The sequence below is a fragment of the Halictus rubicundus genome, chromosome 10 (genome assembly GCF_050948215.1).
Source record: "Halictus rubicundus isolate RS-2024b chromosome 10, iyHalRubi1_principal, whole genome shotgun sequence".
Classification (NCBI taxonomy): Eukaryota; Metazoa; Arthropoda; class Insecta; order Hymenoptera; family Halictidae; genus Halictus; species Halictus rubicundus.
Window position 1 is genome coordinate 3,457,533 of NC_135158.1, and position 15,607 is coordinate 3,473,139.

General features: G+C 45.2%; 3 protein-coding genes and 1 long non-coding RNA gene across 6 annotated transcripts in view; 3 read left to right on the forward strand and 1 right to left on the reverse strand.

The window, feature by feature from the left end:
- The window catches only part of LOC143357941 (headcase protein-like), a 237,343-nt gene that overhangs the window by 144,372 nt on the left and 77,364 nt on the right, over nucleotides 1–15,607 (reverse strand). The window lies entirely within an intron of this gene.
- LOC143357943 (uncharacterized) overlaps nucleotides 587–15,607 on the forward strand; it is a 188,697-nt gene continuing 173,676 nt past the window's right edge. Inside the window, exons 1-2 of the long non-coding RNA XR_013082906.1 lie at nucleotides 587–686; nucleotides 771–1,361. This is a non-coding gene — a long non-coding RNA (uncharacterized LOC143357943). The remainder of the gene's footprint in view (nucleotides 687–770; nucleotides 1,362–15,607) is intronic.
- LOC143357942 (chymotrypsin inhibitor-like) lies at nucleotides 1,797–3,768 on the forward strand. The gene is made up of 5 exons (XM_076794671.1): nucleotides 1,797–1,942; nucleotides 2,009–2,133; nucleotides 2,216–3,238; nucleotides 3,310–3,436; nucleotides 3,512–3,768. The coding sequence occupies exons 1-3, from the start codon at nucleotides 1,888–1,890 to the stop codon at nucleotides 2,312–2,314; spliced, it is 279 nt and encodes a 92-aa protein (XP_076650786.1). The 5' UTR covers nucleotides 1,797–1,887; the 3' UTR covers nucleotides 2,315–3,238; nucleotides 3,310–3,436; nucleotides 3,512–3,768.
- Nucleotides 4,902–6,803, forward strand: LOC143358376 (chymotrypsin inhibitor-like). Of its 2 annotated transcripts, XM_076795473.1 has the most exons (5): nucleotides 4,902–5,037; nucleotides 5,113–5,240; nucleotides 5,843–6,328; nucleotides 6,395–6,507; nucleotides 6,613–6,803. In XM_076795473.1, the coding sequence occupies exons 3-5, from the start codon at nucleotides 6,277–6,279 to the stop codon at nucleotides 6,721–6,723; spliced, it is 276 nt and encodes a 91-aa protein (XP_076651588.1). In that variant the 5' UTR covers nucleotides 4,902–5,037; nucleotides 5,113–5,240; nucleotides 5,843–6,276; the 3' UTR covers nucleotides 6,724–6,803. The 2 variants fall into 2 exon arrangements, with proteins under 2 accessions (XP_076651588.1, XP_076651589.1); XM_076795474.1 differs by lacking the exons at nucleotides 6,395–6,507; nucleotides 6,613–6,803 and having other exon boundaries at nucleotides 4,904–5,037; nucleotides 5,843–6,027.

The window sequence follows — 15,607 nt, forward strand, 5'->3', positions numbered from 1 at the left end:
AGATAAAATGATTGTCTCTTCTAGATTGTTGATTAGCGTGCTATCTCGTCGAAAATACAAAGGAATAATGACGGTGGTCCTGTCGTTTCAACACCTACATTCAACAGTTAGAAGAGTATTGACCAATTGATCGATTCTGTGTTGCAAATGATTTACAGAATTTTGTCGCACATTCTTGAACATTGCAATTGCAGTATCTGTATCTAAATTTGCAAGCAGTATCTATGATCAGAAAGTAAATGTCAATAAATATTATACCATCAATATTTTACCATAAATATTTGTTGGCATTGCCATCTTGGCAACAACATGCAGAAAATTTTGTAGTCAAAATGGCGATTGGTTGTAAATCATGCACACACTATAATTACACTATCAACGAAAGATTAAAAGTTGTCCAATTCCTCTACATATTTCCAAGCATTACATTTATTACAATAGTAACAAAGGCAATTTTTCCGCAAGGACAACGAAGTAGTTGCATTATGCAATTTACTTTAAAAAACAAAAAAGAAAAAATAACACGTTGATACATGCACTTCCGCAGTAGATACGGACTTTAAAAGTCCGGGCGTCCAGCGAATTCACTACAAACGGCAAAACCGAAGTTGGATCATAAAGAGTAACAAGTCGAACCAACAAGTATTTTGTGGTGCTGTTGCTGATAGCTTTGCAGTATACTGCGCGTGAGTATTTCAAAATGATTATTTGAAATAATCTATCTGTGAATAGATGGGAAGGTCTATTTATTATTTAACGCTTCATTGAAGATGGACAATTGGAGGGAAACTTCACAGCTGTGCCAAACATTGGCTCTGAATTGAGTAGCATCTCTGAATCAGGTAGCAATTTTGAAACTACTCTCGGTACTAATATAAATGAGACCGGCATACTCTTGCCGCCTATCCCGGCTTAACGTGCGAGGTACCAAACCCGCCACCATGTTTGCAAAGTGTAAGTATCTAAAACGTTTCGTGCCCTAGAAGGCCTCGAGAATTTCTTTTATTAGGTTAAAGGTACAATTTTTGAATATAGTATTGCCGCGGAATATTTAATAATTCGTCAAAGTCTATTCGTGTTCGGTAATTCTTTGAATGACTGTAGCTAAACACTGACTGCGTATGTTATTAAATTTACAGATTTTTCAGGGGTGCATTGATCAGGTCACGGGAGGCTGCACGTGTCAGGAAGGTTACTTGAGAAATGTTGATGGCAAGTGTGTGTTGGCTAATGATTGCGATAAGATTGTGCAATAATATGAGATAATCATTGGTGTAAGGAACAATGTATTGAAATAAAAAATATAGTTTTCATATGCAGCAGTAATTCAGCGTGACTAGACTGACAATTTCAATAGGGAAGTGAGTCGTTTGCTATGTTTTCTGAGGGAACATTCTTAAGACCGATCATTTCAATTTTCAATTTATATGTTGAGCAACAGTTTACGACACACTCCCCGATCTCCTCTGACCGAAAACTGTCGAAGAGCATGTGAAATTTGGAAAACCATTTTGTTAAAATGATATCATTTTCTTAGGTAGAAACAGTGTCAAGTGATAACAGATAGTCGACAAAATTTAGATTGTTGGTTTCACGAGTCTCTACCTAACCGATGGCACCTGCAAACTGTTTGCTCTACAACACCATTAATAAAAGCACGACAGCATTGGAGAGATAACGGTTTCGCATTGAATTGTCAGACATCGTGAATATCGTCCCAAGCCCTGATATGCGCGAGGACAACTGACCTATTACTATTTATCAACAACGAGGTTACACGCAATTTATGCGTAATTTACATGGTAAAAATAGTACTATAAAAGTGTGGAACGTTGGTGCGTTTCGCACGAGACATACAACAGAAGTCGAATCGTGCGGTGTATCAACATGTCTCGCTACAATCTTCTAGCACTGATAGTATTGGCTGGAATATGCACTGCGTGTGAGTATTCATGTATTCGATCATCATAAACGATTGCAACATTCTATTTTTACTGTGTAATTGAAGCTGCACAACTCAATCCGCCGACAGAGAAGTGTGCGTCGAACGAGAGTTTCTCGCAGTGCGGAAACATGTGCGAACCATCGTGCGATAATCCGAATCCGTTAAGTAATATGTTATGCCAGATTGTCGTGAGTGTATAGAAAACTTTACACCGTAAAATTCTTCGCAATTTTTATGAATGTAACGGCTTCATTAATGGCCTCGTTACAGGTGTGCTTTCGACCCATAACAGGGGGTTGCAGGTGCAACTCAAATCTCGTGAGAAACGGCAGAGGCGGTTCCTGCATACCAAGGGGAGAGTGCAAATAATAGTGAAAAGTAGTCGTAACACGTATATACAGTGTATTCTCGATATATGTCAACAACACGGGTCTTGCAAGCGTCGTGTATCGCGTCCAGGAGACACAACCGAGCCGTGTTATGTTTACAGGCCTCTCGAGTAGTGGGGATAAATCAGCGATATTTATCACCCAAGTCGTGGTGACATATATAGAGAAATCACTATAGTCAGCGTTCGCGTAGGTCATTAGGTACGGTTTTGATATTACTTAGGATCACGTAATCGTTCATGTACGTATCCGTGGTGAACACACTCCTCGGGGAATTAATAAAGAAATGTCAGTAAGCGCATAGCAATTTTGCGTTCGATTTTTTAAGACACCGACGAACAACTCCAGACCTACAATACTCCTTTATCACAATATCCTTGATTTACTAAATCAATGTATCGACACTCTTCAATTCTTAATCTTCATGCGGTGTAAAAGTGCGGCTACTCATTTGTGTCATAAAGGTACAAAATCCACTGGTATCCATATTAATCATCGCTCGCATTAAAGAAATAAGTGTCCAATTTTCCACGAAAAGCTCAAGTTTATCAAGCTACGGGTACCTATTACCAGCAAACTAGCCATTAGCTACTCGCGTTAAAGACGAGTGAAGCGTTTTAACGATCTGCGAAGCGTGTTCCACCGTAAATTTTGAGGTAGACTTACTACTATTACACTTTTTCGGAAGATAACGTTATCGGCCATGACAAGCCGAGCGCAGTAAAGTACGTTGACGCGTGAAACATGGACTATAAATATCCGGACCATCGCACATTCTGCCATCAGACAAGCAGGTGAAATCTACGCAACAGTTACCTAGACGAAACCATAGTAAGCTCCGCCGAGTTCAAAATGCAGGGGAGATTCGCGATATTGCTGCTGCTGGCTGCACTCTACGTTGCATGTAAGTACAAAAAATACGATTTCGCCTGTCTCGCCGAAAAAATTTAATTTTTCTTTGCTCGATTGTACAAGCTGCTGCGGACGGCGACGTGGTACAGAAGCAAGAGTGTCACAGAACGAGGTGTGGCATCTGTGTGGCAAATTGTGCGAACCGACCTGCGAAGTGAAGAAACCGATACCCCAGTTATGCCCAGCAATCGTGAGCGTTTAATCAAATTCGTACCCGACTGGCAATTTTTGTAAACGAGTCTTTAAACCCGTGGCTTTGTTCCAGGTGTGCACGAACTTCACCGCGGACTGCACATGCGAAAAAGGATACGTGAGGGACATCGAAGTAAGCGGCCAATGCATCAAGTCGCAAGATTGCACCAACACAACCGTGAAAATCGAAATTTAACTGTAGCGAAACATCGGTGTGGGTCAGAAATGACTCCGACACAGGTTTAGAACTCGCAGTAGACAAGAATTCACTTGAAATCATGTTTGGAAAATAATTTACTCGATGCAATAAAAATACAATTTCTGCATTCACCAGCGACTACGTTCCGTTACCCATTCCCTTAAGATGCGAGAAATGATTTCGACACTTTGGAATTGCATTGCTGATACATTACTCGTCGACCAGTTGTATACAGTTTATTTTAATTGCAAAGACTGTGAAGGAATAGTTTAAAATACATTAAGGCAGAGAATTACCGATTGCTTAGATAACGAACAATGTACTCTGTATTCAAAGAAATAGGTTTACATTAAAAAAAAAAGTATAGAACATACGAAAGAAGAAGCTGCATTGCAAATTATACTAGTAAATCAAAAACATATTTAGCTCTACTAATTTTATCGGAAATTGTTAGTTGATTTATGGATGGCCACGTTAAAAATAATGGCCGAACAATTGCATTAAAGATGCACTTTGAAACAAAAGTCATTTGCGCACGTTCATAAATCTTAAGGAGGCCGGCAGGCATTTGGCCTTGACTGTCACGCTATGTTACGCTATGCCTTTTTTCTAGACATTTTGCGTCTTAAATAAGTAAGTAATTAATTAAAAATGCATACCACCGTGTTTGTACATGTCTTTGCTACGTCTGTATAGAGCCTTTTTTTCGATACGAACACTAAATCTCTCGAAAATAAGAGAATCTCTCAGCGGCAGCCATCTTGTGACGTCTCACTTGCTTCAGAATTCGAATTTTCTGCCGAATATTACAAATTACTCCACGATGAGGTAGAAATTCGCAATTTGGGCTCTATACAGACATAGATTGGACTTTTAGGAAACACAATTGACCACTTCTAAACTGCTCATTGCAATATTGAAGCGATAGTTTGAAAAGGTTTTGACCCATGCATACGTATATGGATTTCAAACCCTGCCGGCCCCCTTAAGGCCCGTACAGACCTGAACATTCCGACGAACATTGCGCCGAACAGCGAACGAAACGCAAAATCGACATTAATTTTGGCGAACCGAACGGCGCGATTTTGCGTTTCGGTCACTGTTCGGCGCAATGTTCGTCGAAATGTTCATTTTTAGAGACGTATTTTAGAGATAGCATTATCTGCGAGGACGAAAAGCCTTACAAGTTTATTTAACTTATTCAAAGATTATTGTCGATGACACTGCAAGTATTTAGTACAAAGATAAGTACCGGTATAAAAGCACGATTGACTTCGAGTGTGCCGTCAGAGACCGTGCTGAAGCCACAGTGTGTTTAACAGTGAGTGTTTGGTAACATTATTGGTCGACGATGATTCGGTACATCTTGCTGCTAGTGTTGCTGACTGTGTACGCTGAATGTAAATATAACTGAACCATTTTTAATGAAGTTCTTTGAATTTTTTCTTCACAAAATTTCGTTTTCTTGATCGAAGGCGCCACTATCCCGACGGAACAACCGCACGATTGTCCTGGAGAGAATCGGGCTTGGTTTCCATGTGGAGACGCGTGCAGAACGCCATGTTGGATGCAACGCCAGGGACATTATCTATCTTGTAAAGTCGTGAGTGTCAGAACCGTTTTGCACCTTTAAACACGTCGCGATTTCTTTTGAATTGTACAACTTGATTTGTGGCCGTTACAATTAATTGTATTTCTTTTGAAATCAAAAGAAATACTTTTCATCAAAATAGATGAAGTATTAGACAGATTAGATGAAAGGAACCCAACGAATACAGTAAAGCCTTGATCCAAGCCCAATTCTCGGGTTCGTGCTGTGACATAAATCGTGAAGAGCTACTATTTTCTTGTGACAAGGACAGCGCGTGTAAATACCTTCAATTAAGCGACTAAATACAGTTCAAATTATATCCTGTTTAGTGTCATCTTAATCAGAAAAATGCCACAAATAGGTTGGTGAAAGTCGTATTAAAAATAATGAAAAATAAAGAAGTTTTGTAATTGGATTAGTAGTGATTCACACCGATATATCCGACCCGGTATACCCCTCAGTGGAGGAGATAGGCGAACTGACTAAGATCGTGTAGCTTCGTTCGGCTTAGATCAAAACTTTACTGTATTATCATAAAGAGGGAGTTCATTTTTGCTCGACCCTTCATTACTATCGTTTGTGAATAAACAACAAATTTATTCCACTTGATTCAGCGTTGCATTCCAACCAACTCATCGGGAGCCTGCGCTTGCGAGCCCGACTCCGAAGAGGTCAATGGCACATGCGTCAAATGCTGATCATCCAAACTCGTAGCAGGCAATAATGTATACTATTATAAATTGTCGGTACAGCGAACAACGTATTTATGTAAACGGGTAATAAACTTGTCGTTGTTGCATATGCTGGTAGTTCATTTGCTAGGGTCCGATAGTAAACTAGTTGGCCAGTTGCCGGCAAATTGATGGCCTGTCGATAAAATACATAAAATATTTGGCGGTAGTTCTATTTGCATTGTGTCATGACAAACTGACGCTGGGAACGTACGCGTCGCTTAAATATGCATGAAGAACGAGGACTATAAGAGTCAGTTTCACGTGGACTTGGCATCCAAGACGAAGTTGAAGTGTCGAGTGGAACCGCGTTCAAAATGTTCCGATACCTCGTTGCTGTAATGCTGTTGACCGTGGTGTACATCGAGTGTAAATATAATTGAAACGATCCTTCGGAAGATTTGTTGCAGAATTGAATGTTCTTATTTTTTAAAGCTGTTCCTCTATCGTCCGATTGTCCCGAGAATGAGGAATGGGACAAGTGCGGAGGACTATGCGAACCATCATGCTTTACCCCAAGTCCGATCGCGCCATTGTGCCTGCAAAGCGTGAGTAAAAAATATTTTTCACTTCTCAATATTTCTCAGACCATTGCTGCGATTAAATAGTTTTGTCGTTTCTTGAATTAAATCGTGCCGATCGCGGAATTTCAGCTATGTACAGGTGTCACAGCGGGCTGCAGATGCAAACATGGCTACGCCAGGGACGACGATAACCATTGTATTTGGATAACACACTGTAACGGATCACTTACTTATTTCTAGAGTAATTTTCGAAAATAAATTTGGAAACAATAATGTGAGACATGACCTGTTGACAATAAATATACAATTTCTGCATACTATTTTGAGTCGCGTTCGTTTCTTACTAATTTCAATTCTTTCTGAAGAATGAAGCGAGTCCTGTGAAACAATTTGTAGGTTTAGTCTGACAAAAGTGGACAATTCCGTAGCACCGAGGACAATTTCTGGCAGATAATTCTCATTCCTAAACAGTTGTTGGTTAATGAAGGGGCACAAGGCATTGTTTGCGCGTCAGCAGACCATGTCAGGTCTGATTAGGTGGTTCGAAATGCGCGTGAAACGTCGACCCTCGTTTCAACTCCTCGTGACAGCACAACTGTCCCGAAAAACTGACACCGACCCCGATCATCGACCGTTTCGAAAACCCCGCCCCTCTTATCCGTTCTCGGGAAGTGACTCGAAAAGCCACTGACCTGAAATCTTATACACGTAGTTCCGACACTGCCTCAAAGAAAGCGGCGGAACGGGAAACAAAAGGTCACCCGGATTCATGACAGTTGGAGAGGATCGCCATTGTGGTCGGTCGTAACACTCGACGTCTCTTGATTAGGGGTTTCTCCTTTCAAGAACAAGCCTGCAATTAAGCTAAGAGTTCGTTTAATAATTATTTGCGGTACGTTTATCATCAGGCCGACAGCTGAAACTCGAATTACACAAAATCTAGATGACAATCAACCCAGGGAGAACATGAACAAAAATATCTGCTTGACTTTCTACAAATGTTATTTCTACAAACAAGCATTTCCAACGTTACGAGCAGGTAAATCGCAAAAAATCAGTCGAGCAACGAGAAGAAAAGGTTCGATCATTGAAAGATAGGTGATCGAGACGAATCGGGCGCAGGAGAGGCTCGTTCTGCCCCGGTATCCGGTGGGCCGAGCGTTTATTTTTCGGCCGCATTGTCTCCTTTGTGAGAGAATAATCCCGAAAACGCCGGAAACGTGGCGTGCAGATTTCCGAGTCGCAGAAATGGCCTAGCGACGTTTGAAACGGCGGAATAAAGAGGACGACCTGGGACGAGGAGAGGAGAAAATGGCCGGTGTAACGCAAGAAGGACGCCGGGAGCAGCTGCTGGTCGAGCGTTTTGCGAATTTCGCCGCGAGGCATTAACAGAAGGCCACCCCTCCCCCCTTCGTTCTTTTTCCCAAGCGATTTTCGTCCGGTTCTTCGCAAAAACGAGCGCACGACGCGCCGGTTCGCACGACGCCAGATGAAAAACCTGCTTCCTACCGTTTCTCGAAAACGAGCTTAGAAAACGCGTCTTTTGTGACGCCCGGACTCCAAGCTGTCTCTCGCGAACGCTTCGAGCATTCTTTCCCTTGGACGATGAACTCTCTTCTCTTCGGAGCTCTCTGGATTTCAAAGCTTCAATTTTGAGTTCACATTTTGTCTAAGATCAAGATAAAATCATTTTATACTTCACCCGCTTATTCACTATTTAAGTCAGCACTCTTTGGGGGCGTGGATTGTTGGCCAAGGACCGCCCCGGAGCCACGCCAGTGCCCCACAGGGCAATCTCAAGCCAACCGTGCTCCGGAAAGCGGAATTAACGCGGAATCGCGCAGTTCTTGACATTCCCGTGCTCTCCACGCAGCTCGAGTAAGATAAATCTAGGAGAGGAGAACACTCCGGAGCAATGGTGCTTCAAGAGACTAGAACGGGTCTTTTTCTCCCGCGAGAAAGCCTCCGGGGGATGTTTCCACCCTCTTTTTCCCAACTCTGCGGAAAGAAAGAGATTCGCGACGAATGTAGATCCGCGGAACCGCCACTTCAGCGTTTCCCGTTCGACGTCTCGACGCGATTATCTCGACGCGATAATCGAACTGTCGCGCGATTTTAAATTCTCCGGCAAGATCCAATAAGTGAAACGTCTGTCTTCCGCGTCGAGCACCTTGGCGATTTTAAATGCGAGAACAGGTTCGGGTCAATTTGACTAGGCATTTTTATCGAACGCTTGCAGCAGTGGATTATCATTTTGTTTTAGATCTTTATATCTTCTTGAGAAGATCGACTTTTTCGAATGGGATACAGTTAGAGTAATTATCCACAGCCTATTCTCGAGCACATCCGACTGGGACCGTCTGCGGTTTCTTCATCTCGAGATTAGGCTCGACGTCCCAAATTCGAGAAAAGACTGGTTTGGTTTCCAGCCAGCGGTGCATAATTAAAAATCGATTTCTCAACGGAGATTCCGGCCCCGGAGCGCCGTCGACGTCCGCGTGGTTTTTTGCAGCCGAGTTTCGCCGGGTCCGGCAATAATTCTCGTCCGCGGTAAAAGGAGAAACGACTGGCGACGACGCCGTGGGCCCCCCGGCATTCGATATTAAATTGTTATTTAAATCTCGTGTTTTTGCGAGGCGCCGAGTTATGGTTAACGGGCTGGAAAGCGAAAAAAGAGGAGGGGGGGTGGAGAGTGCGCGGCCGGTTCACGAAAAAGAATACGAGGAGGAGGAAGCTTCGTGCACGGCCGGCACAGGCACAAAGAACGGCTGGCAATATTTCTGTCATGCTACATTAAATTCGTGCGTTTTCGAACGCGACCCCTACCCTCTCCGCCCCCGCTCGATACCCAAGAGCAGAAACGCCGGGGGAAAACCGATCGCCTCGCAACTAGCCGTCTCCCGCCCCTCTTTCTTCTTCTCCCAAACGATTTTTATTTCTTCGTTTTTCCCGTTGTGATTCTTGTTCGGTTTATTTTGAAATTCGTCGAACGATGTAACAATTCGAGCGGCGACGATCGATCCGCTCAACGTTTCGTCCGGTCGGGTGTGAAACGCCGGCCAAAAGGGAAATAAAATCGTCGCTGGGGCCTCGCTGTCGAGCGAATCGTTTGTAAAATGGAAAACAATTTTCGATAACCGCCGACGCGCGATTCGATTAAAACCCTCTCTCTCTCTCACTCTACGCGGCGACACAGTCGCGGAAATTGAAATAAAAAAAGTTGCGCCGATGAACGCCGCGTGTCTGCTCTCCGTGTTTTTCACAGCGACGCGAAAATGGGATACGCGATGATAATTAAAGACCGATGAACGGGAAATTCGGCGCAGCTTTCCCACTTTTTCGTGGACCCGTCGGACGAATTAAACGATTTTTGAGAGCGATACCGGTCCGGAATGACGCGCGCAACGCCGATGGTACAGTGAACTTGAAGGGAGATACTGAATTTTAATCGGGGAGAATTTGTACGAGGGTTAGTGTTGCTGGAACTGCACAGGTCTAAAGGAAAATATCTGAACGTTTAAGGAGATTTTATGTAACGAACATTTCTGTAGCAGGAGCTTTTATCAACTGCTTTATACGAATTTATACGACGTAATTCGCCAGAGGGTAGAAGATTACGTCCTAACAGGTAAATCGTTTAAAGATCGAACAAAACAAGAAGATAGATGCGGGTAAACAATTTCAGAGACAAGAGAATAAACTGCAGATGATGGTAAATCGTTCGAGAGACGAAGAATAATCGTTTCAAACCTGGAGAATATAGTGCGAGTGCAATTGAGTCGCTTGAAATACGAGAAATAAAATGTGTACGCAGGTAAATCATTTCAAACATGGAGAATAAAGTGTGTCTGCAATTGAGTCGCTCGAAGTACGAAAAATAAAATGTGTACGCATGTAAACAGCTTCAGAGATGAAGAAAAGCCGTGTGTATGTCGCTTGAGAGACGAAAAATAAAGAGTGTACGCAATTAAATCGTTTAAAACGCGAAGAATAGAACGTGTGCGCAATTGAATCGCCCCCGAGACGAAGGCTGAAGAGTGTACCGTAAATAATTAGTTTGGGAAACCTGGAACGTATTTTGCACAGATCGTTTCGCACTTCCGTATCGGATCCAGTTGTTCAGGAAGGTCGAGCGGAAGATATAGGTTAGCACGGCGAAAACTTTGGAACTTCCGGGTGAGACGATTGAAATCGTATCCTGTGTGGCGTGTGCGACCGTGGCGGGTGTGTGAGGGGAACACGAAGGCATTCGATTAATAGGAAAGTTTTTCGCTGGAAGTCGAACGGCCGAAAGAAGGTCGATAAAAGAGGAAAGAGTAGTAGTCTCTCGTCTACGATCCGAGGCGATACGATCGAGGGAGGACGAAGAAGAACAAGAAGAAAAGGAGGAAGAGGGTTGCGGGTTCTTCTCGCGTTTCCATGTTTTCCGGGCCAAGTTCCGCGAAACTACGGAACTTTCCCGACGGAACGTGTCTCCCTTACTCTCTCTCTCTCTCTCTCCCAGGCCGCTTTATCCCCTCGGCCCTCGTGCTCTTTGTTCTCGGAGCGGTTCCGTCGTTTCGACGGTGTCCCGCGAGACAATGCTCGCCGTTGCTGTTTCCACTAAAACGCGACTGATTATTCCAGATACGCGTACGCGCGGCCGAATAATGCGCGGCCGGACAAAGGGACGTGACACCGATGCCGCCGGAATACCAGGCTCATTATTAACGCCCAGAGAAGTATTGTCCTCTCCCGTCGTCCCTTTGACGTTGCTCTATCCTACCCTCTCCCTTCCTCTTCCTCTTTCTCCGAAGGGACCGCCCCGGGGAAGCTAGTGTTCACTGATAACTTCGCGTCGCGATAACGCTCGCGCCCGGGCACGACACGATGTCTCGAACCCCCGTAATTGGAAAACCTCTGTGAGACTTGTTCGACCCGATACGCGCCACCTTGGGAACCTTCGACGCTGGAACCGCGGGATTGCTCTCACTCGAACGGGAACGTGAATTGGGACTGGGAATTTATTTAGCAAAGATAGTGAGCTTTAAGTACAGTACGAAGTCGGTGTAAGGGAATGCCGCCTCCGTTCGAACGCGATCTTTGGGATTTTATTTAGCGAAGATTGTTGGCTTTACGGAGTCGGTGCTTTGTAGGCATGTTGTGGCATGATCGAAGCACCGTTCAGAATTTTTCTAAGCCCCGTGGACTGCTAAAACTCATCGTTATTAGACCTTTGTTCCGAGTTGCCTCAGATAATTGTGTTCGTCTGGTAGAGTCAGTTTAGCGGTATAATTTCGACAGATGCGTGAATGTCGGTGAAGCACTGGGTACCTCGGAGACGATAAATTTGACCATTTTTAACCACCCTCTTCGACACCGTTCTCTCCAGTCGAACGGACAGAAGGCAGCTTCTCCCGGCGAGGAAGCTGGAGGGTGAGAAAGGACAGAGTCACCGTTAAGGAAGATAGAGGCATCGATACCGCGCAGTTTCGCTCGAGGAGGACAGAGGGACGAATCTAGAGGGTGTACGAGCGCATTATGACCGATGAAATACCGTATTAAGGGTCCCCCAACAGCCTCGATCCTAGAGACAGACGCACCTGCCCCACTCGTTCCTCCTAAATCCGGGACCTCTTTCGGGCGGCCCCTGGTATCCCGTTGGCCCGGGCTTGAATGGGATTGTCTCAGCCCGTGTTCTCCTTTTATTTTCGTTCTCCGCCGTTTCTCCGGGGAGACGGCGCGCGCTCCGGTCACGAATTTCATCTCTCCGGAGAATAGACAAGCGTATCAGATAGCCGCTTATTGGATCCGCCGCCGGTGGAAGCACATCTTCCCATACTCCCCCCGCCCCCCGAGTACGCGTCTCTCATGAACCAGAAGGGACGATTCTTCGTTAAGGAGATTACCCGGGGCGCAGACGTTACCTGAGCAGCGATTATTGTTTCACAGGAACGGCCGGAAAAAGAGAGAAATAGGGAAAGGTCCAGGAAGAGGGATAAGAAAAAAGGAAGGGAGGAGGAGGGGTCCATCAGGGTCGAAAGGGCCCATCGTTCCCGACAGTTCGCGAGGGACTGACAATTTTTGGCAGCGCACCTCTGTTTACAACATCGCCCCACCTGTTCAAAATTGTTCCAAGATTTTATGAAAATGGTACGTTGCGTTGAATGAAACCAACTTAAGCTGATCAAATCCAGTGATTTCTCTACATATGTCGCCAAGAGCTGAATGATAAATGTCGCGGTATTATCCCCACTATCGCAGAGTATACCGCGTGAGGGGCCACGAAGATCGAGAGGTCTCGGACATGTTTCCTGGACGATACACGACGCCGGCAAGACCCCTGTTGTGGACATATACCGAGAATTCACTGTGATCAGCGATCTATCAGCTTCTGGAGCAAAGTTTTGTCCCTGTGGGTTTATCGAAGCATTTCCGTCGACATAACTCTGATCGTTATTCGATAAAGTCCCACAGCAGCGTGCAGGTGACCCGGAGCAGAGATCGACAGCATCCGACCACCTGAACAAAGTGACATCGTGAAACACGACGGGATCCTCGTATCCAAGCAATGCTCTGTTCGTTCCAGCGTGCGAGAAATCCTGTTTCTGGAATGGCATCGATGTCCTACAAAAGGGTCTTTTGAAAGCGGTTACACGCGGGAGAACACGTACGTATACACACCGGCCCGTACACATCGTGGACTTAAGGAGGGTCCAGACGTGCAGCTTTGTTCCGAGTTAGCACGTGCTCCATTGTAGCAGAGAGACCCGGCAGAAAGAGGACCGGCGAACCAGCTGGCTCGAGGAAACAAAGTAACGCGCAAAAAATCCAACGAAGAGAGAGAGAGAGAGAGAGAGAGAGAGAGAAGTCTCTCCTCCTCATTGAGAAGTCTCGCCGGAGACGTTTTACACCTCTTACACGGGGCTCTGCCCACTTGGCAACGAGCTGTCGCCTAACAATTACAGCCGGATTGCACAACGTAATTGTATTAATCATAAAATTCGACGTATCCGACGATATCTTGACCGGCGCGGAACTAATAATTATCGTACCAGGAATCGCCGGGAAGCAGATATGACTAATGGCGCTCGTTAAGTTTGCCACAATGTAACAAGACTTCCCACTGGACGGTAAAAATAAATGCAGTATCGAGTTAACCGAGCTGAAGTAGACACGATGATGTCATACTGCAGTTTGTGCGTTCAGCGAGCCGAGGTGCAACGCAGTTCGCAGATTGAGCGATTTTCCACCGTTTACGAGCTGATAAAGAGGGCTTGTCTGCAGCCAGGACCAGAGAACAAGGGTCCTAACGAGACAGTGGGCTTGCACTGATTTTGCTCTAGGTTATCATTAAATTAATTGTAACAGAGAAAATATCGTGTGGAGTCACATTCTTGAAGACATTCTGAAGAGACGACGAGACTTGCCTTAATTCTGTTAAAAATTTTTACAGTATATATTATTTTTCTAGTCGAATGACGTGATTGCTATCTACAAATGTGGTGAATAGGTGAAAGGTTGCCAATATAGCAGCCTCGAACGTAAAATCAAAGTCATGTACTGAATGAAATAAAAATGATTAATATCCATAATGCTGAGAATACTCTTTCAACCTTCTTGCACTTAGTTTTTTAGGGACGCGGCGAAAGATATTTTCTTGCAGGTCAAAATAAAAACTATTTTTAAAGGAGCAAAGGGACCAGTGGCACGCCTTCGGAAACATTGAAACTTCCGAGGGTTTGACGAACGTCGCGACAGCCCGCGCGCCACCGGCAGGCAGTGTCATTCCCAAAAGCGATTTCCACGCCCTCGCCAGGCCTGGAACGAGCGCTTGATTGCGTACGAATGCGCCGCGATTTCGGGATGGGAAAGGGGATGTCGTTTCCCGGAAGGAACGGGGAACCTCGAGGAGAAAACGGTGCGTGTGACGGATAGAAAAGCGAAGCGGGACTTTCTTCTGGTCCCCTTCCTCTATCCAACAGCAGCAGCCGCCTTTTGGGAGTAGAATCGACAGGTTCAAAGGGATGGATGTTGTAGGAAAGAAAGAGAGAGAGAGAGAGAGAGAGAGAGGGACACACGTTGGATTTCCTCGTTTGAAGAGCGTGCGACGTGAGCTTTCAGGCAATTTCTCGGTCGTGCAGGTCACGTCGGTGCCGCGACCATGCGAATACGGTTGGCACACGTCGCTCTCTCCTACCCTGATTTGATCCCCCGCGTTGCGGCCGGTCCGGGGGTGTCTCATAAATATGATGGGAACCGGGCTTCTCTGGGATACTCGGCCGGACGAGTGCTATACGTGTTCCTTCCTCCGTTATTCCGTTCGAGAGACAAGCCGGATTTCTCGCGGAGACCGCCCTCCATTCTCGCTGACCCCTCAAATCTCTCTTCCGCCGAGCAAATTGTTTCTCCGATCGCCGACTGCGAGCACACTTCCCTCTAGCTCACCTAGATTCCATTTTTCCAACGGCTACAGCGCGCCGGCTCGATGCAAACTACGTAAAACGTAGCATAAAGCTGGGATCATTGTTTTAACTCCGCCCGGAGCTGCGAAGCCACGCCCACTCGAGGCACTTCACGTGGGAGGAAACGAAATAGATAAATTTCCATTGTTATGTCCTGGGCCGGGAGAAGATATACAACAATGTAGAGGCTCGTGCTATAATATAGAATACGTATGGGCGTGCACTGCCCTATGGGGCATCGATTCGATTCACTCGAGAGCTGCAAAACCACGCCCACTCGGGACATTGTATATTGAGAGGGCGAAATAGGTAGTCTTCTAGCACTGCTTCGCTTTATTGGGAATTATAGCAACATAGAAAATGATGAATGGGGACGTAGACTAGTCGGTGGGACACTGTCTAGGCTCCATAAAAATCGAGAGCTTCCAAGCCACGCCCCATTCGAGGCATTTTGTATTGATACAGCAAAATGCGTAGTCTTCGCTCACTAAATTTTCAATTAAAACTCTAGCATCGTCTAAAATGATTAACAAAAGGATAGATTGCTCTGTGGGGCACTGTTCTGTCTCCACAAAAATCGAGAGCTGCAAAACCACGCCCACCGAGCGTAATCGATAGACTTCAAGATCAAAAATGTTTCTTTCTTGTAACGTTTGTACCGTTTGCTTCAAAATGTCGCT

Excerpts from the sequence above, each read along its gene's own strand:
- LOC143357942 (XM_076794671.1), top strand. The coding sequence starts at position 1,888 with ATGTCTCGCTACAATCTTCTAGCACTGATAGTATTGGCTGGAATATGC. Across the intron at positions 1,943-2,008 it reads GGCTGGAATATGCACTGCGT|CTGCACAACTCAATCCGCCG; the intron begins GTGAGTATTCAT and ends GTGTAATTGAAG. Across the intron at positions 2,134-2,215 it reads ATATGTTATGCCAGATTGTC|GTGTGCTTTCGACCCATAAC; the intron begins GTGAGTGTATAG and ends GCCTCGTTACAG.
- LOC143358376 (XM_076795473.1), top strand. The coding sequence starts at position 6,277 with ATGTTCCGATACCTCGTTGCTGTAATGCTGTTGACCGTGGTGTACATC. Across the intron at positions 6,329-6,394 it reads GACCGTGGTGTACATCGAGT|CTGTTCCTCTATCGTCCGAT; the intron begins GTAAATATAATT and ends TATTTTTTAAAG. Across the intron at positions 6,508-6,612 it reads CGCCATTGTGCCTGCAAAGC|CTATGTACAGGTGTCACAGC; the intron begins GTGAGTAAAAAA and ends GCGGAATTTCAG.